General features: G+C 36.9%; 1 protein-coding gene across 7 annotated transcripts in view; it reads left to right on the top strand.

The window, feature by feature from the left end:
* SCAF8 (SR-related CTD associated factor 8) overlaps positions 1–21,282 on the top strand; it is a 95,561-nt gene that overhangs the window by 56,468 nt on the left and 17,811 nt on the right. For 3 of the 7 annotated variants that reach the window (XM_061378589.1, XM_061378585.1, XM_061378590.1), the window contains 3 exons: positions 81–161; positions 730–951; positions 1,592–3,965. In XM_061378589.1, coding sequence (XP_061234573.1) covers positions 81–161; positions 730–951; positions 1,592–3,291 — 2,003 coding nt within the window. In that variant the 3' untranslated portion in view covers positions 3,292–3,965. Of the gene's footprint in view, positions 1–80; positions 162–729; positions 952–1,591; positions 3,966–5,076; positions 5,965–13,359; positions 13,700–21,282 lie in introns of those variants that run through there. The other 4 variants (XR_009729282.1, XM_061378588.1, XM_061378587.1 and 1 more) reach the window with 4 other exon arrangements.

Below are 21,282 nucleotides of genomic sequence, written 5' to 3'. Positions count from 1 at the left end.
GGGTGAATAATATGGGCAAGCTTTTACTGCAAAACTTTTTTTGCTTTCCTTGTAATAGTTTGTCATTTTTTTCCATTTAGGTTATATGCCTCCCCCAGTTCCACCTGTGGTTCCACCGCCTGTTGTCCCACCACCTGTTGTTCCACCAGTTGTTCCAACACGTAAGTTTGAGTCTTCTAATAATTGTTTGTGTTATGAAAAGCTCATTTTTTTAATATACTGCTTGTTATTTAATCAAAAGCAAGATAATCCTATGTAATGGAAAATATCAACACAAAACTTAGTGTTTAGCTGGTATAAGCAGGTATTGAGAAAAAGATTTACAGAGCTTTTCAAGTTAATGGCAAAATGATACTTACCCTGGAGTTCAAGTGGAGAAAGACAAGTTATATTTGAACCTGTCTGTAAAAGATGTAACTGCTCTTGATCTGTTTGATGCTAGTCAATGAATAATTTATAATAATTAATTTTTTTAGCCTTTTAACTAAATGTATTCATTTAACATTTAAAACTATCTGTAATATTACTTAGGTTGCCTGCAGTTCATGGTCTCTACAAAAAAAATTAAATATTAAAGTGTTTATTGAGGATAAGAAATTATTATCAAAAAAGTGTTACTTAGGGTAATTAATTTGACTTATTTTGATGCATCAGCCTGACCTTTGCCAAGCTAATCTTGAAGGCTTGAGTATATGATTACTGTGATACACCTCTGTTATTTTTCTGCAGCTTTGGTACAGCCTCCATTACCAATTGCACAAGAGACGATGAAGGATGTTCCTTTTACTAGCCTTGTTCTACCAGTTGGCACAGTAACTAGCAATCTAGCTACTCCAACATTATCTGCTGGAAATGTTTTTAATCCTCTGCCAATCAACAAACCAGAATCAGATGAAAAGGGATCACATCTTGCAGACCTTCAGATTTCTTCCAGTGAAAACAATAGATCTGGTAAGAAATGTCTTCTATTGTCTGATATGACCACATACAGGAAACATGGTTCTAAGGTGTTTCTTCGCAATTGTAGTCCATTGCACTAATAACTATAGAGTAGGAAGTTTTAGGCTAGGTATGATTTTCAGTTAAAGTTGGAGGAGTGGTGGGAACCATCTTTGTCATCATCTGATCATTGATTTCTAGCAGCTTATACTCAGAGTTGTTTTCTTTGTACACTCAAGAATTAAAGCTGAGATTGAGAGCCCTTTAGAAAACTTCTTAAAAGTGCATTCCTACTATGCAAGTGGCAATTGAAAGGAGCAGGAGAGGGTAGGACAGCATGACATTTATAGCTTTACACCAAAAATTTTAATACTTGCCTTGCATAAACTGGGTGATGGCTGTGGGGTTTGTGGATATTAAGCAGCTCTACAGTCTTTAATATGTAGAGACTTTAATTTCTGTATCATAATGTCCATTTATCACCAATGTGATTAAAGTCACATATGTTCACTATAGAAACTGGGATAGAGACCTTGTCAGGAGTATCCTCGCTGAATGCACTGACTGAATATGGATCAAGCTGTGTTTTGTTTTGGATTCTATGTGTTACACTGGCATTTTTTTAACTCTTCTTCTTGTTGCTGCATTTTAGTGCAAAATGATGTTTCGAGTAGCTCTGGACTTGTTGGAGGAGTGCAGCCATGCAGTGTCTCAAGCAGTTCTGGCCTTACTGGAGAAGGACAACCACCCAGTGTCTCAAGTAGCTCTGGACTTGCAGGAGGAGTACAGCCACCCAGTGTTTCAAGCAGCTCTGGACTTGTAGGAGGAGTGCAACCACCAACTGTTTCAAGCAGTTCTGGTCTTGCAGGAGGAGTGCAGCTGCCAGCTGTCTCCAGTAGCTCTTCTCTTGCCGGCGGAGTTCAGCCAACCAGCGTCTCAAGTAGCTCTGGACTTATGGCTGGAGTGCAACCACCAAATGTCTCAAGTAGCTCAGGGCTTATAGCAGGAGTGCATCCACCCAGTGTCTCAAGCAGCCCTGGCCTTTTGACAGGAATGCAGCCACCCAGTGTCTCAAGCAGCTCAGGAGTTCTGACAGGAGTACAGCCACCGAGTGTCTCTAGCAACTCTGGGCTTCTCATAATGCCACCACCCAATGTTTCAAGTAGTTCTGGACCGATGGGTGTGCCACCACCAAATATTTCAAATAGTTCTGGACTTCTGGCAATGCAACATCCAGCTGGAGTTCCAAATATGCCTCATTTAAATATTAGTAGTCAAAGGATGCCAGGAATACCTCTTATAGATATCCGTCCAGGCCTAATGCCCCATTCACCTGGACCAAGGTTTCCATTAATGCAGCCAGGAATGCCACCGCAGCGTAGTATTCCTCCTCCAGCAATCCTTGATCCATCTCTTCACCCGCCACCTCGAGGTCCTTTTCCTCCAGGAGATATTTTTAATCAAACAGAAAGACCTTTTGGAACACCAGGAAGACAAAATATCGACAACATTTCTAATCCAGAGAAAAGACTGCCACTTGGAGGTGATAACATTCAGCAGGAAGGAGACAGAGATTATCGCTTTCCTCCAGTGGAAAACAGAGATAATCTTAACAGGCCTTCTCCAGTGGATGTCAGAGATTCTGTTGGGCGACCACCAGTTGATCCAAGAGAGAGTGTAGGAAGGCCTCCACTAGATGGAAGAGAACACTTTGCAAGACCACATGTAGAAATGAGAGAAAATTTTGGAAGGCCAGGGATTGATAACCTTGGTCGAAGAGAGCATTTTGGTTTCAATTCAGACAAGCACTGGGGACAGAGAGGAGATTATGATGAAAGAGAGCACCATGCCTTCCCTATTTATGGTGGCCCTAAAGGCTTCCATGAAGACAGAGAGAGGTTTCGGCATGTAAACTATAGATTTGATAGTAGAAGTGGTCCCAGTTGGAATAGAGGATTTGAACAGGATGCTCACAGAGATTTTGATGACCGCAGAAGACCCTGGGAAAGACAGAGGGATAGGGATGACAGAGATTTTAATTTTTGCAGAGAAGTTAATGGGAACAGGTTTGGAAGAGACAGAATGTCAAACAACTGGATCCCTCCTCCACATCCAAGGGTTTTTGAATATTTTGATGGGGCCACTTCCCAGCGCAAAGTTGAAAATCTGCCCCAGGTAAATGGTGAAAATACAGAGACAGAAAGTCAGCCACCAACTGCACAGGTGCAGGATGATCCTGAACTTTATGAAAAACTGACATCTTCCGTCGAGATAAACAAAGAGAAGAGTGACACAGAAGCTGATATAGAGAGTGAACCAGTGGTAGAAAGCACAGAAACTGAGGGGACATAATCATCACTCAGTAGGTAAAAGATACCTTTTGTAAAGTTGTCATCTCTCTGTAATAGATAAATGGCTGACTGGACCGTAGCAGTTCACTTTTGTCTGCCAGACTTAAGTTAATCTGATGTTCATGTTCATCTTTCACTTAAATAACTGTACAACTGACTTGTATAGAACACTGTTCTTAATTTGAACATGGTAGGTAAACTTTTTTTTTTTTTATTATTTCTCTGGTAAAGCATAAACTTGCCCCCACTTGCTTTTAATTTCACAAAGTTAAAATAACAGCTTGTCAAACAAAGACTTCCTATGGAAGAAAATGGAATTTTTTAGATACTACCCTTAGGTTGGCTGTTGAAATTGTTATACTTGAAAACAGGTGCTGGTGTATCTTGTCCGTGTTTTTAGGCTGCTGCAGAATTTTAAAGTATAGACAAAGCTGGGATATTTTATGTTCCTACAATTCGGCAGAAAAAGGAATGGCCCATGTTATTAAAGGAGCATAATACAGAGATTAAAAGTGATTTTGTAAAATCGACACTATAGTCTCTGTTTTCTCTAAAGTAAGTGTTTGTGATTTGTTCCTCGTACTGCAGTGGGTTTAAAAAACAAAATGAAAAATTACATTTTAATGTTGGGTGCATTTTGTTTTTAGATGCCAATAAAGCATATTTGTTTGATAACAGTGTTCTAGGTATTGTATTTTTTTAAAAACTGCAAGCTCTAAAAACTTGGAATCAGCTATGATATGTTCTTAGTTGTTGCAAAAGGTTTATATTACTTCTGTAAGACCAATGCAACAGTTATATGTTCAAGAAGCATATGGTTTTTACATTGAAAATCATGCAGTGGTATTAGTTTATGTAAATAATATGTATGTAAATATTTGTGTAAACTGTTTGTAGATACCACTTTTTCTGTGCGTGCCTGTGTATGTGCATGCACTCACAGAATATTGTAGACAGTTCAATAAAACTGAAATCAAACTAGGGTAAAAAATTTCCTTTCACCTTCTATAGGTAGTGAGATAACAAAAACTTCCTTCACTGCAATGCTGTCAAGCTTATATTTACTTTCTCATGCTCATTGTTACAGTGTTCTTACTACTTCTAGAAGGTGGAACATGATATACTGTAAGAGTATACAGTAGGATTTTAGCTTACTTTTTAAAATGCAGATATGCATGAAGCCAAAACTAAAGCAAACATTGCATTGTCTTATTTTGTAACAAATTTGGTATTCTGGATAGCTAGTGGTAGCATTCAAGTACTTTGTGGTTATTTCTTTTTAGTGTTGCACGAAAAGTAAAAAGCTGTTGTTGGTCTTAAACCTACTTCTTTTTTTTTTTTTAACAGAAATAAGGGGGGGGGCTTTGTCTTTTGATGGCTTAACCTTGAAGTAGAACCTCTTACTAAATCTTTGAGATGAATTGGCTGCTTAGGTAAATTAGTAGTTCTGTTCTCTCCTGTTTCACCTACTTTGCTGCTTGTGTATTCTCTAAATTGGTGGTGAAAGATTTGTCTATAGAGTGATGTCAGATTCTCAGTTTGTTCCACTCAAGTGCATTTCACCAACTTCTTTCAACATAGCATTTGTTAAAATACGTGTCTGAAAGCATCTTTTCACTCAGTTTTGAGAAGGTTGTTTTTTCTCTTGCATAAGATCCAAGGGTAGATTCTGTTTCATTAATGCCCCTTTGGTAGAAGAAACATTTTTAGCTCAGATTAGAATTTTGATCTTTAACATTAAAGCATTAACATGCAAGTTTTAATTCCCCTTCTGCTTCCCCCAAAGGGATGAAAGTATGAGAATGTCACGTGTCATAAGCATGCCTTTGAACGTAGAAGCAAGTTACGCATGCCTGTGTTGTCCTCTTCCTCTGGGAGGTAGGGTATTTTTTCATGCTGTGTCATGATTCATTTTTTCAATTACAGGGACTTTTTATTTTGGATAGTAAACAAACTGTCAGCTTAATGAAGGGAGCCCTTTGAAAGCATGGACTTTAATGAATTATTCTTTATCTGCTGTGCGAGTAGTAGTCATTAGGATGTAGCAAGGTATGCATTAAATAACTATTGCCTTTTAATAGACCTTGCTTATGTGTGTATTACCAAAACGTGTCTCAGGAGATGAGATGAACAATGTTCAAGGTAAAAGTACCTTCATGGCCAGACACTGGTTCAAAAAACTTGACTGATGCTGCTGCACCACTTACTGGTAGTAGTCTGGTCAGGCAGAGATGGTTGTGTGAAAGTCCAAAAGCACAAAGTAGCCATGAGGATATTCTATGAACTTAAGGGATTTTAATCTGTGCAGTTTCAAAATGCTTAAGTCATAGACCACATAAATACCCAGAATCAAACACATATTGGCAGTAGCTTTTACTTTTCAAACATTTTGTTAATTGCCGATTTAAAAGTGAAAGTTAATCTGTTTTTCTTCTAAACTGGGACTGGCAGCATGCTAAATTGCTCATAGTATGAAGCTTTAGGTAAATTACCAGGTGAGAGGTGTTAAACAATTTGGTTGGTAGTGGTATAAAGCAATGTGTGATTTACTGATTTTTTTCATCTTTGTTAATATCTTTTAAGCATTAATAAATTGGCTACTGTACATATGTGTTACACCATCAATTTCTAACAAGTATTTTATTTTTGTAGAATAAAAATTTGTTGTACAGTCTTCAGTTGCATTGTGTTTACAGCTAGAACTTTTCCATTTCTTATTTTATTAATGTAATTTGCAAATAATGACCAGAATAGCCATATTTAGAAATTTGGAAGGGACTTAGTTTTGTAGGTTAAGCAGCCGTAAACAGCACGTGCACTGAAAGGAGCTGTCCTGTGATCCAGATCCGTTCTTTGATGTGGTTCACTGTAGTGTCATGGAATTTTTGCTGATGCAAAAGGAAGAGTGAGATTGGGAGTGAATGTCAACATTTTTTGGACTGCCAGAGATCTGGGCAGCAGTTCTGGCTTATGCCTGTTAAAGCTTGCTCTAGTGATGAAAGGTGTCAATTCTAGCAATGGAAGAAAGCTGATCTGCTATTTGCATAATACATATATTGACAAATAGTTCAGGTAGCTTTGCAGGCAATACAATATTTGGCATATGCATTTACTTGAAAAACTTGTGCATTAATAACTTCTTTGATGTATTTATTACCTTTTCAAACAGCCCGTGATTCTGACCTTACACAGTACTGTGTAAGAGAGAATGACAGAATGCTACATCTCTAAAGATTACAAAGACAAAACATAGTCTTCATTTGCTCTAAGGACATGATTTCTTTGCTGAAGCCTTTTTCTGTGAAATATTGGTACACTTTCATTTTTATTTGTAGTGCTTCATGTTGTTATTACAAACTCAAGGGAGTAGATTCTGTTAAATTCCTTTGCTTAAGTAGAGTACTATACCATTCTTCAAGCCATTTCAGTGATTTAAATAACTATTTATGAAGTTAAGGTACTCTTACCCTGAATAAAGCAAGACGGGAACGCTATAATCAAGCCTGTAGTGTGGCATGCACAGGAATTACTTAAGCACAGTTGGAAAATTATCAAATAAACTGTCTGTAGAAGGTATTTATAAAATAAGCCAATTTATTGCAGAACTCTCAAAATACAATGACAGCGGTTTTGATGGCATTCAAGGATACTTTTATGCTGGTCAACGCTCAAAAGTACGCATTTTCCTAGGTCATGTTCCTCTAACTCAAATCTTTGGGTCGTTTGATCTGAAGCTGGTAAAAATGGATAACAAATTTAATTTTTCTTATTTTCAGTAGTGTGTTTAAACTTAACATGTTACTAAGGTGACTTTTTGTCTCTTGATAAAGGGAGTTGAGGAAATATAAATTAAAAACGTATTCAGAGTATCAGGAGTCAAGAGTAACTAGGACAATTTTTGTTGTTAATTCAGGCAATGAAAGGATCTTTTTTCCCCCCTGTTGACAGCTATTGTTTATTCTGTGAATTTTACATTAGTCATGTTGTCCTTTCAGGTGCTGAGCTTTCACAAGTAAGCATGTACTGTGAGGCCATTGACTTGTGTAGATGACTGATCTAAAAGTCGTAAAGGCAGGATACTTTTTTAAATTTGAAGCTGTTTATTTGAACAAAAATGGTAAAAGCTTATTTCTGCCATGTTGCTGTACTGTGTTCATTCACATCAACAGAAACTTTACAGTGGCAAAGAGAATATCATAGTGCAGGACTTTCTTAATTGTACCTAGTCTTATGTTTCTCCTTGAAGGGTCTTCCTAGTGACATTATTTGCTCCACTTAGTCTGTACAAATTCTTTGGGTACTCAGACATTTTTAATTTTAGTAATATATGTGCCTATTTCATAGTGAAGAAAAGTCAAGTAGAACTACTAAAAAAAAATTTATTACATCTCTTTAGGAGTAATAACTTCCAGGAAAGGTGTATAGGATCTGAAAAGTGATTCATGTCAGCGATGGGATGGCACGAAAATCTGTTAAGGTTTCTTTTGAAGTGGGCAAGCAGTAAAATTATAATTGCCATAATTCTCGTATTCCTTTCTATGTTGCACAGACCCAATGAAAAAGGGTAGTCTCTTTGAATAACCTGATCTTAGTATCTTTTAGATCCCCTGCTGCCAAAGATCGGAGGAGGGGAGGAACTAGTGGTCTGAGCACTCTTAAATATCTTAAACAGGTTGTTAGGATATGTTGTGCAGTTGAAGATGAATGTATTTTCTCTTTTTGAGAATTTTAAAATGCACATTTCAGTACTTACATAGTAACAGTGATGTTAGTGGTGTCACTGGTTTACTAGTGTTATTCTGTACTTCGCCAATTTTCTTTTTAAGTTAACTCACTAATTTTAAACTTTCTTATCAGATGAAATCTTACTAGTGCCCTCAGACAAGACACTATTTTGTGCTTTACAAAAAAACCCTAAACCAACCAAAACTGGTCAGAGAGTAGATTGGTTTAGATAAACATTTTTTCTTTCCTGATTTAATGCTTTAATACGGCAACTTTCCTCTTAAATGATTATGCATTATCTGTGTTACAATGGATATGTGTCCACATTAGCTTGTATTAAACTTTCTGTTGAAATGCAGAAAAAATGTGAAATTCTTAGAGATAGATGACTTGTTGTGTTTCTAAAACTAGGGTAAACTACACAGCCATATTGATTTGTATCCTGGAGCATTAGAATTGTGTTGGAATGATACAATCATATACAAGCCAGTGGAAAAAATTCTTAAAAGGTGGAGAGCATCAAGTGGGTACAGAATCGTTAACTCAGATGTAGATTGGTAGGATTCAAATACACCATAGATGCAGGGACTTTGGATCTGAATGTCACTTCCACATTGAATTATAGTTACATCTGAGAAAATAAGTGTAGCTTTTTTCTTGATAACACCAGGAATTAAGTAGAAGTAATCTTGGTGTTTGAAGTCCTTCCTAAAATTGTATAAGCCTTTATCTACTCAAAGTAAGCTCTACGAATGTCTCTTTAGTTAGTCAAGGGAAAAAATTACTTTAGAGTTATGCTGTTTCTGAGGTAATCAGATCTCATTCAGCAATGCAGTGAAATGCAATTTTAAGTTTTAAATATAGTTTTAAAGTTTTAAAACTTAAGTGCCTTAGATTTTTTCCTGTACAGTATGAGTACTAATATAGGTAATTCACTGTTGAGAACCTTACTTTTCAAGCTCTCTGTGATTAAAAGTAAAATACTAAAAAAGATTGAAATGCTTACTAATTAATTTGGAATGTTTTTATTTACTGAAAGCAAAATAATGCATCTTTTCAAATTTCACATTGATTTTAAAAATTCATCACATTAAAAGTATGAACCTGATGGGCTGTAACAATTATGAATTGATAAAATGAGGCACCCATTATTTTTATTAGAATGTAAACCCTTGAAGTCATTAGGATAAATATGTAGTACAAAATACTGAAATGTAGTCTTTAAGGTTTGTGTGCATACTGTCTGCAGTTTCTGTGTGTACACTTCATGCACGCGTTACACCTGCAATCCTCACTGCATAGTCAGGAAAACTGTGGAAATCCAGGAGAGTGACGTGAAATAGCAAGTTCAAGCAGACACCAAAAATGCTGTACAGATTGGATCCATACATAAAATGTGAATAGGTAATGTTGTTTCAGAGGCAATAGCTTATTAGTCTAATTGGAAATGGGATAAAACCTCAGTTATAAAGCATAAATAAACCTTCCTTTTTTCAGATTTAATAAAGGTTATTGCATACATTCTGATTAAATATTCACTAATTAACAAGAAAGCATCCAAAGATTTTAAGTAGTTAGTCCTGAGAATTTTTCTTCATGTTACTCATACCTTAATTAAAACAAAATAAACAAAAACCCCCAAAGAACAATAAGACCAAAACTAGTACAACAACTACAACAAAATCCGAAACCAGCTAACCAAAAAAACCCAAAAACCGAGCTAAAACCAGGAAGGTGTAAATATATTTGGAAGGTGGTAAGAAGTAAGTTGATACAAATGTTAATATACCTATTCGGGTATTTTTAAGTTTACCTGCCAAACCTAGGCAAGAGTAATGATAAAGAACTAGCTCGCTTGCAAGCAATGTGCTGAACTGAGGTGCTAGTGTAAGAGCCAAGATTTTTTTAATTCCTTGTTTATCTCCCAGACCAATACTGACCTTGTTCAGGGTTCCACTCTGAATGTTGACCAGAGATTATTCTGATGAATGCATATGTATTTTGTCTAATACATAGTACATCATATATATTACATCACTGTAATGTAGACAACTATTGAGAAGTTAGGGGTGATGTTTGGGGCAAAACCATCAAGAGAACACAAAAGAGGAAATTACTAAATTGTGTGAAGCGTCAATCTAAAACACTGTTATTGAGGAATGTCTGTTTAGGATGGAGATACCATTTTCTTTTAAGTATTTCGGGAGTTAAAAGGGTGCACTTCATAATAGCATCCTAGTTTGGAAAGTCCCAGCTACCATATCATTTGCTTTCTGCTATCTTTAGAAAATGTAATAATTTTCATCAAGAAAATCATACTACCTTTCATGTTATTTTTAGAGACTTTAAAATAATGTTGCTTCAGTCATACTACTAACCCAATTTGTGATATACAACCTCACTCATTTACTAATGGGACACTGCTATTAGCTTCATGGGATCCAGAATTTCAAATGCTTTTTCTTGTATGTCTCTGCTTTCTTCTTCAGCAGCCTTTAGAAAAGCAGGTGGTATAAGATTATCTGGTTCTAGTTTCATGGATTTTCTTCTCCTTTTTAAGGCCAAACAAAACCTTCTAGGGGATAATTTTTTATCTTTCAAATCCATTTCCCTGTGTAAGTATTTATGAGCAGGCACCCCTAATAAAGATTGGTTTGAGATTTTGTGAGTATGGTGGAATAGATTGTATAAAATGTCTAAAAAAACCAGCAAGTGCTACACTTGTCCTGTGCAAGGAAGGAAATGCATGGAGTGAAAGAAAGCAACTTAAAGGTAGTCAAGGGCATTGGGTTTATCTTGTGATTCTCCGCAGATGATCATATTCTCTATGTAGATCTTTTCACTGCAGCACGTAGAGCAACCATGTAATAGACTGTCAGTGTTCTTTTTTCAGGATCCCTTACGTCTTCTAGATTTCTTTAGCCTGTTTGCTTACGGCATTTTTTGAAAGGTTGTGTTTTATTTAAATAGTCTTTTCTTCAAATGATTTAAAGAAAAGTGCACTAGGTTAATAAAGTTTTCTTACTTCATTTTAGAATGTGCTGCCTAACTCTCTTCAATAAATTTCCTTCTCCAATGAAAAGTTCTTACATTTCTGTATTAACCAGAATAGAAATAAATGGATGACATGTAAAAAAAGAAATAAAACTTTTATCCAAAATCACATATTTTTGTCATGATAGTCTGGTTCCAGCATCAAGAACATAACTAAAATGGCATCTTTCACACCACCTAGTACTTTATTCTGTCTCTGATACTCAACTTGGAAAGTCATGCACAAGTTAGAGCGACCTCAGGAGCTGTCCTGTGCAACACTTACACACTAGGGAATGCCAGAGTTTTGCATTCCCCTTCTCTGTTCCTTACCTCATCACTAGATATTTTAATCTTTCTTATCCACAGTGAAGAAATTTAACCAAGAAATTGTCTGAAAATTATGAATTTAAGTTTTCCCAACTTTGAGAATTAATTTGTATCTCATCTTGATACAGAAAAGCAGCAAACAGAAATCCAAAAGGAAGAAGTTTGAAACCAATTTTCTAAATATTTCTAGCACTTTATGGGTAAGAAAACAAGACCCAAGGAAAGTCTGCTGGAGAACTGGAAAGATTTTAATACATGGTTTGTGTTACCATCTTATTGGCCTTTTTGGAAAGTCATCTATTTGAAAATTATGTCTTCTTAGAGGTCTGGCCCCAAAAAATTCACTGTTGTTCTGTCTCATTCATCTTTCCAAAACTGGGACCTGTTAAGCATCTTATTATACAGCTTTGAAATTATATATCTTGTCTGACAGTAATTGTCTAACATTGATTCGAGCTACATACCACAAGATGCACAATACATTAGAATTTATTATTGTTGAATGGTTGATGCTTGTGTACATACCCATTTCATAGAAGCTTCTGGAAAGCTTAGCTGCAGCATTTCCAGTCTGCACCATAGAAAGGGAAACACAGAGGGCAGTATGAACTCTTCCTCTTGCTGTACATGTTACACTCATGGTGTGCCTTCAGCTGCTGCATCTTTGTTTTGGCTTCCACTCCTGCTATGTCAAAGGAGTCAAAGTTAGACATGGGTGTGTTCATGTGTGTATTTAAGTGCACATCATCTCTGAAAATCAGGTGAATATTTAAATATTAGATACTAAGTTAGGGTTATAAATTTCGCTTGGTTATAAAACACTGGGTTGGTTACACCAGAGTTCTACACTACTTAATTGGTAGGATCTTACCTTTTTAGTAGCTAAAATGAAACAAAATATTCCTGTGTGCATAGGAAAGGTTCAAGAATATAAAGCTCTCAATCTATAGAAAATAGTGTTCTGGTGGACTGTGACAGACAAAGCCTTAATTTTGGCATTCGGCTAGAAAAAACATCTACCACAGCTTTTTGTCTCAGGCTATGAGGTAAAGCAGGAAGTGAGGACAGCTTGAGATAAATCACTGTGCCTTACGGGTGTACAGGTGGAGACTTCAAGGGTGCACTGGGCTTAAGCCATATAGGTACAAGGCTCATCCTCACCTGGGGATCAAGGTTTCCTTTTCTGTCTGAGTCACAATAGCAGTATTACTATAGCAGGCAGCAGAATAGTCTTTTTATTCTGAAATTTGTCACATGGTTTATATTTATAAATAGAAGTATTTAAAGTGTTTGTCAAGTTAATTGTTGCTGGCAAGTCAGGTTTGTGAATGAGGTGCTCTGCTTGAACCCTGCTACGAGCAAGAAAGTTGAGAGATGGTTAAACTAGTGTAGGTACTCTTTTGCTTTGTTTTGAAACAGAATTGTGTCTGAGGATAGTGTAGGTATGCAATGCCTACTTTTAGGTCTCACTTTCTGGGAAAAGGCCATGGGTTAATCTGAAACTTTTCAGGGTTCTGATCTGCTGAAATACTATCAGTAGGTGGATATCTCAAATATATCATTCACTTGCATTTGCTTTTCCGTGCCTTATGTGGTCCTGACCATGCTTGGTAACAATTGTCACAGAAGTGCCAATCATCATCATAATCACTGTTCCTAACCAAAATGTTCCTAAATTTTCTTCAGGGTCCTTTTGAATACTACTGATGCCACTGTTCTCCATTTCTAAAGTTTGAAATAGGAAATTTGGTGAGTTTTCATATGGCACAAAATCTCTACTGGAGTTACAGAATAGTTCCCCAATTTGTATTTTCACTCCCATTTCTTGTCTTTGACAAAACCTCTTTGCAGTAAGCATTTCAAAGCTGGTCATTATAGCATGGTTTCCAGTGTCTTCAGTCTGAAAGTGAAGCTTTGATGGGTTTTAAAGGAGTAAGTTTCCTATACTCTTGCTATTCTTTTATCCTTTTCCCACCAACAGAAAGGAGTAGTGTCCAGCCAGCTACTGCAGCCTGTGTTCTTAAAAGGAACATCCAATGTGTCCAAAAAAGGTACTTGCAACTTTGTTGAGGAGAAGCTGCTGGAGCATACCAAAAAAGTGAGCCTGTCTTGCTAGGACACCTTACCCAGGTTTTGAACCCTGCTTTGCAGCAAGCCTGTGGATATAGGAAGATGAGAATGATAGCTGGATGAGCTGCTCCCCTAGCTATCATCTGCACTGCGGCTCAGGGGCCATAACTGAACTACAAGGCCAGCAGCTGGCTATCCCTTTTGTGAAGCATGGCCAATTCTGATATACTTGTTCTGAACACTTGAAACATCAAGCTCCAAGTCCTACTATTACCCATGAAGTACACAGATAATGGATATTGCTGAGTCTTGTCTCTGACATGAGCCAAACGCTGTCTTCCCCATGTCCCTTTTTCTGTCTCCTTTAGAAAAAAAACACATTACTGCTGTTTGCATGTAAGCCTTTTATGATTTCCTATTTAATTCTCTCCTGCATAAAATAAAGCTAGATGAATACAACAGTGGTGAGAGAGTTGCATATCTCCTGCTCACAGAAGTATAGTCAGGATCTTACACTCTGCACCAGTGCCATTAAATCTGTTGTTTTCAGGTGGCAGGTAAATCTTGGATCACAGTATTTCTGTAAACAAATGCATGTGCTCTGGTTGTACAGACTACAGTATAAAAAGAATTTGAATCAGTTTCTTTTTATTCTTTCACCTCTTATCCTTTATTCTTTATATCCTGCACCCCTGTATATTTGTTCTATGTACAATGTGCTCCTAAAAATAGTAATTAGTGGTAGTTTATTAACTTTCTTCTCAAACAAAAAAAAATTAAAAAAAATCTACATTTATTTCTACCTGAGTATATCATAACATAATGGAGTGAGAGGAGGATGTAAAAATCAGCAGCCAAGCAACAACAGAATAGCACAGGAGCTAGGAAATCTGTTCTAGCAGGACTGAGGAGTCAGTTGCGTGCAGGAACAGGAGAGAGCTTTGAAACTCAGTCACCTTACCCATGGTTAACAATGTAACATTTTATTCTGCGGCTCTAAAATGATTAGCACTTTCATAATCAAATCCACAGACAGTAACAAGCTGTCAGTGACAGAGTACCACGGGATTTATCTATCAAGACATCCTGCTTTGTGAAAATTATAGAAGCTCCTCTCAGAAAGGCCTGAAATGTTGCATGTTCTAAAACATTTTCTAAGCCCTTGTAGATTTTGTTAGTGATTCAACAAACTTGAGATTTTATATTCCTTTCTGTAGTGTTTTAGTACTGATTAAATATCTGTTTAATGTGTCAGCAGCAACCAAAGGGAGTTTACTGTGGATTTGAAGAATTGTGAAATTAAAGGATTTGTCAGGTTACTGGGGTCTAAGTGTATTTTCATTTGGTTATAAAGTGGAATTAGTGCCTAACTAGCTGGGTTCTGTTGAGGGTTAATACTTCAGCATTTTGTTTTGATTTAGGTTTTGGTAATTTCAAACAGGCAAGACTTTGGGTTATGCCAGCTTTACAGACCATGGAGATTCATGTTTAACCTGTAAATAGTCCAGAGGAGTCTTGTAAACTAGGGACAAACATGATGGTAGTAAAAGCTATGTTAAAGGCAAAAAAGTGATTCTGAAAGTAAGAAATGTTGAATCCTGTGTTTATCAGAGTAGGGTGTCTTTCTTAGTTTGACAGAAACTGTAAGGAAAAGCATATGAAATAGCTGGTAGGAGAATATCTGGCCTACTTCTAAAACAAAAGTCATCACTGACTTGAGTTTCTTTGCTAAGATCTGTAAGATTAGTCTATTTGAGTTGTTCTCTTGAAAAAGCACAGGATACTGAAATCTAACCAAATGCTTACTTAACAGTCTTTGGAAAAACTCAAGTAGACTTAAGCAACTAATAAGCTACAATAGGGCCAGTAATTTGCAATCTGCACTGAGTATCTTTGAGCAAGGGGCACTACCCAATAATTAATTTTCTTTTTGTAATTGCAAAATACGATGTTTTTGCAAATATTGATTTCTTTTAATTTTTGAAAGTAATTTTGGTGTCTCTTTTTACTGTTGCTTGCAGTGAAGATGGCTTTTCTCCCCGGATTTTCCTTCTATTTTCTTAAATGTCTTTCCTGAGCCGTGGTTGCTTGCTGCTGTGAAACCAGCAGAGGGTGCACAGAGCATACATAGTCGTGGCTGTTTCTTCACAGTCCACTGTGGTGCTGACATGTGGAAACCAGGTAGCTGTCCTCTTAAGTCCTATTCAGGTGAGCTGCCGTGAGATTTGAATATGATTCTCAAAGTAATTCACTGTTGTGCTTTAGCGCACTGTTTTCCATCTGATTCATGTGTGTACATGTTAACTGAGGGTAGTTCTTTCCCTGTATTGTATGCTAGGCTCAGAGTAATGTACAAGTTCCTACTCACCTGGCCTTTAAACACCTGCTGTAATTAACAGGGATTACACAGTCATCATTTTCACACATCAAAGCCTACTTTAAAGAATGCTGGTGAATCATAGTTGTTTATCACCATGATATTTTATGAGAAAGGTCTGTGGAAGCAGATGGTTAGATATTTCTTTTTTTTTTTTTTTTGACGGACCACAACAAAACCACTCCTGATACTATACTGCATTAGCACACAGAGGCTCTGCTGATGGCTGCCACCCTCCCAACCCCACTTCCACCAGCAAGCCATGCCTGCTAATTCCCAATTTCTGTCTAATCTGGCTTGTTACAAAATACCTCAAGGACTTGGATAACTTTTGAAAGTTTGTCTCCTTTTACAAGTCCTGGGCTCCTTTTTGGCAGTGTTTCTGCTTTGCTTGATCCTGAAATGCTTTTATTTTATACATCAGAGAAGCATGGTCAGGAGACCTCAGTTAGTAAATGTAGCTGAGGAAATCTGCTTTTGTTATCTTTAGATTTTTTTTTCCTTGCATTTAGAAATGCTCTATTTAACTGCCATTTAGTTATTCTTTTGAGTAGTGTATCATGGCTGGAAGGGGATCAGCCAAGTATGCCTCTGGAAAGAACTGGATAAAAAACTTTTACCTAAACCCACCTGCTCTAGTGGTGGGGGTTAGGATTTGTAGCTTTGTAGATTTGTCACAGCTTTTAGTAGGACAGTTTTGATCCTATCTGTCATCTTTTGCAAATTAATCTGATATATTTACGTAGACCCTTAATGATACTGGTTTTCTTTGTAGAATAACTTTTATGGGCTTGCATGTATTTAGAATAATTTATCTGATCCTTCTCTGGACAGGATTGTAGGAGTGTTCTAACCCAGTAAAATATGATAAAACTTGTTTCCAGATAGGAATGTTGTAAATATGTTCATATGTTTTTGATATTTGCAGATAACGTGACTGGTGAGAGATATATTTCAGTAGATAGGTATTTCCATTGTTTTTAGACTGCTTGTTTTGTCTTATTATCAACTGCGTAGGAAGTTGGTGTGCTGACAGAGGTAATGGAGTACTACTCCAGAGGAGATGAGCAGCTCCCAATAACCTGCCTTCAAATCCTCTCTCTCTGACAGGGATTCCCTTTTTCCTGGCAATTATCTCCTGCCTCCTGGCAGGGCTTGCGGGTTTCTGACTGTTCCTTGAGAGTGAGACCTGTTGTAGCGCTTGTCTGTGCAGTCCCATTTATATCTCGGTTTTGATGTCCATGTGCATATCCTACCCATTGCAACAGTTCAGAAATGGGAAAGTAGCTGGAATCTTCCATTTTTAGCTATAAAGCAGACTCTAACATCAGTCCTGTGAGGAGTATTGTGTATGCTTTGAAATTTTTTTGCATGGTAGTTTGGTCATTTATATAATGAAATCCAATTAATAATACAGACCTTTGGCTTTAGCCACTTACAAAGTTGATCAAAATGAATCATATTTATTTTACTACACATTGTAGTATTGGCCCTCCCTAATTTAATTTCCATAAGGATTATCTGAGGGGAAGGAAGGAAAAAACAATCTTCAGTTTAGTTTCATGATATGAACGTTAATATAAATTTTTCATCAGTGTGATACATTTTCATAATACCACTTCGAAGGATGTTTTTGTCCCTCAGTTAAGCACTTTTATCCTGTACTTGATTTTACTCATGTCTGTCTGAGTTTCTAATGCTTGCTTGTTAGAAGAAGTGCCTCATTCTGTGAGTTAGCCTGCCATAAATCACTGAAATATACTCAGTAGATCAAATTCCTGTTAATATGTTTCTGCTTGTAATTTCTCCTATTTGTAATTTTTTTCAAAAGCATCTTGTTTTTCCAGTATCTTGCTGGAATCAAGATCATTGCATGAAATGCAACTTGCTTTTTGTTTATTTATAGCAGACCAAGCTCATTTCTAGCTGCGTTACACTGTAATGTCTTACTTTGGATGCCAAAGCTTTAAGAAATATTCTTTGTATTACTTGTAAGAAAAATATTTCATCGTTCCAGTTGAGTCTTATTTTTGTAGCTCTTAGGTGAAAACAGAAACCAAAAACCTGCAGTTGTCCTAAAAGCCTTTTTTTGTGGATTTAGAGATATTGTCTTATGTTCTTCCTCTCACCTCTCTTCCCCCCCTTTCCCCCCACACTGATTGTCCTTGTAGAGGTAGAAAAATGTCAAGCCACCTCTAGATAACTGGTATAGACTCAAGTTTTGAACCTTCTTCAGCCGGCTGAGATCCCTCAAAATGTTTTAATGTTAGTTGATCACTTTAATGTCAAAGAGCAAGTTTCAGCCTACTTGTGGTGAGGTTTCCTTTCTTAGGCAGTTCTTTCCTGACTCTACACCACAGTCCATTGGCATCTGGGATGCACATACTGGAAAACAATGGCTTAGGCAGCTCATTACATATTTAATGTCGGCACTTCTTTTTTTTTTTTTTCCCAGATAAACACCATTTCTGCCTCAAAGAATGCTCAGATGCGAGTAAGGTAGCTAAAGCCTGTGCTGTCTTTAACTCAGGGGCTGTTCTTATACAACAACATGGGTTCTGCAGGGAAATGCAGTGCCCAGTTGCAAGTACAGTATGTTTGAAGTGTACCGTTGTACCGACTTACAGTTAGTCTCATTTTAAGTGGCTTGAAATGGTTGGGAGGAAGGGTGATGAAAAGAGGTTGGCACCTTAAAAAGCAAGTGATTTGAGGTCTGCTTTGCTTTACTAAAATCTCAATCTCATTTGTACTAAAATAGTTTGAGTACAGTGTGGGTCAGCTGAGATTCGCCTTCATGAGAGTGTTGCTTCTTAAATCTGTTTCCTTAATCTAGCGTTACCTTTAATACTTTGGAATAGTAGCTGCATTTTGTATTTCACTTTTTTTCACAGTGCTTTGTACTCAGTGCATCAAGAGCAACCCACAGGTTTACTCTTACAGTGTTGAAATGTGAAAGGAAAGCTAGAAAAGTAGGTTTTAGTATGATAGCCTTTGTTGTCAGTGACTAATTTCTTATTAATCTCTTTATTAATATCTTTTGTGGTTCTTCTCTGAAGTTCTAATTCTCTGTGTTTTCCTCCATACTACCGTATCTTCTTACTCTGTTCAAGATCAGTGTGACTGTAGTATTGCCTACAGCTGCTGAGTATGATTAAAATATGTTCTTTACTGTGAATTGAAGGATGGAAGTTGTCCTGGGTTCAGCTGTGGCAGTTTTTTTTCTCCTTCTTAGTGGCAGGTGCAGTGCTGGGCTTAAACCACAATAGAAGTAAAGAAGAATCTGGGTATACAACTCTTCGGGCTTTTAGGGTGTAACTACACTTTCAGTTTTTACATGGGCATGACATCTTGTCAAATACAGATTCAACAAGGGGTTTTTTTTAGAACTGTTGCTTAAAAAATCCATGGTAGTTGATTTTTGTCATAAACAGTAGGAAGAATTTTTGAAGTTTTATTTATATCGGCAAAGAAGGGAACTTCTGTAAATCCTTTTTCTCGTTAGAATCAGTGGTGTGAAGGAGGTGCAAAGTGTACTTTCCACAGAACAATACCTGTATTTGATCCAGTAGAGGTTGTATTATTTGATCACTGCTAGAATTATCTTTATCAGGGTAGTACAGTGGGTCCAGTGCGTGTATCTGGGCAGGTCTCCCTGTGTAGAGCTGTGTCATTCATGACCTCATATTGTTGCTTGTCTGTCTTGGATTCTTCTACTCTGTTATTATTTTGCCACTGTGTTACCGGGGGCATGTTGATACAGTAAAATCTCATGTGGTCCCTTCCTCCTGTCAAGAGCTCTGCTTCTGCACTCCTTTTGTAGCAGAGAGAAGGGGAAGTCTCCCAGCTTCCAGATTTCCTAAATCAGGCTGTCCTGGTCCTGTGGAGACAGAAGAGAGTGAGCAGCAACTGGAGAGGTGGCAACAGGGATGGCTTCAAAGAGAGCTTGGGTGGAGAAGCACTGCAGCAACATGTGTAACAGCAGAGCATAAAGGCTGTTCTTCACAGTGGAGTTAAGGGTGTCAGGAGATGGATGATGGGGTTTAGTACAGTCACTTTGTTTGCATGGCAGAGGAAAGAATACATAGGAACATACCCACAAAAACTGTTGTTACCTGTGTAAAGCAAGAGACAAATTTCATCGCATAGATGACTACAAAACAAATGGAAATTTGATTAGGTTTTCAAATATTGTTTACAAATAATGATGTACATAGAGTCAAAAGGTGAGAATCAAAAATAACTCAAACTTATCACCTTGAAAATAAGGTACATAATATTTATAGTTCTCTTAGATGTAAGAAAATAAGATCTGAATATGTATTAAATAATATAATTGCTAAACAAATTTATGTCAATATATTACATTCTCACAGCAAAAAGTATAACAGCTCTATGTAATTCCAAGTTGGTATGTTTAGGTGGTTATTTTAGTTAGAATAGACCTTGCTACAGGAAAAAATTGAAAACAAGATTAAATAAATTATCAAAATACTTTTTTTTTACTGCTATAAATAGCTTAAAAATAAAACTAAAATAATTTCAACTTAAACAGTCTATCTGAAGGTAATTTTACTTTTTCCATGTTTTGCACTGCCACTGTCAATGCTAGACTTGAGGTTCCTCAAGGTTCCTGGACTGGTGAGATGTCTGCCTCACCTGTTTCTCAAATTCCTGCTTAAAGTACTCGGTAATTTCCAGTAGCAGTGATGGGCACAGGCCCATCAGCTCTGCTGTCAGGGGCAGACACTCATCCTGCTCAGCCAGCCTCTCAAGAGGATGAGGAAGGCACCCCTCAAATGGCCAGGGAGCTGAAGCCAAGCTGTAACCTCTACCTCATGATCAGTACCTATCCATAATCATTTCAAGAATGTATGAAGTTAATAATATTAAAAAATACACTGCTCTAATATTAGTTAAAGTGAAGCATTTATGGTTAGATTAGTTTCTCCTCTAGTAAAGATAGTTTCATAATTATTAGACAATTCCTTGTCAGGGGACAGGTCAATGAATTCAAGAAAATTCATGACCAGTTCATTTTACAGAGCAGATAGTATGTTTCTTCATTTTATCTTGTGTGTAAGCTGGTGGCGGATGGGATGGATGTTGTTTTGGTAGCTATTGATTACATGGTTGCTTTGTGCATCAGTAGTGACCATCTGAAAGCAATAGTTCTCACTTAAATATGATGTGTAATTGAAAGCTCTCCTGCCTAATAATAAATGTCTCTGATTTCTTGTCTACTTTGAAATGCAGATTGACCTGCTTCCTCCCTTGATTATGTTGTTTGTTTTAACCACTCCTTTTTATGGTTAAATTTAAGAATCTGCTTACTAATCCAGCAAAGCACATTTAAAATGTGACTATTCTGATTAAAATAACTGGAATTTCTTATGTGCTTAAATTTAAGCGCGTGAGTGCATAGTTGCAATAGGGCCTGCATGGAAAAGGGTAAATAAG

Source organism: Neopsephotus bourkii, unplaced genomic scaffold (genome assembly GCF_033783945.1).
Source record: "Neopsephotus bourkii isolate Nb327-2 ecotype Australia unplaced genomic scaffold, CSIRO-AGI_Nbou_v1 NB_1767, whole genome shotgun sequence".
In the NCBI taxonomy this organism is placed as follows: Eukaryota; Metazoa; Chordata; class Aves; order Psittaciformes; family Psittacidae; genus Neopsephotus; species Neopsephotus bourkii.
Note: the sequence above shows the minus strand (reverse complement) of the source record. Positions and strands in the feature narration are given on the sequence as shown.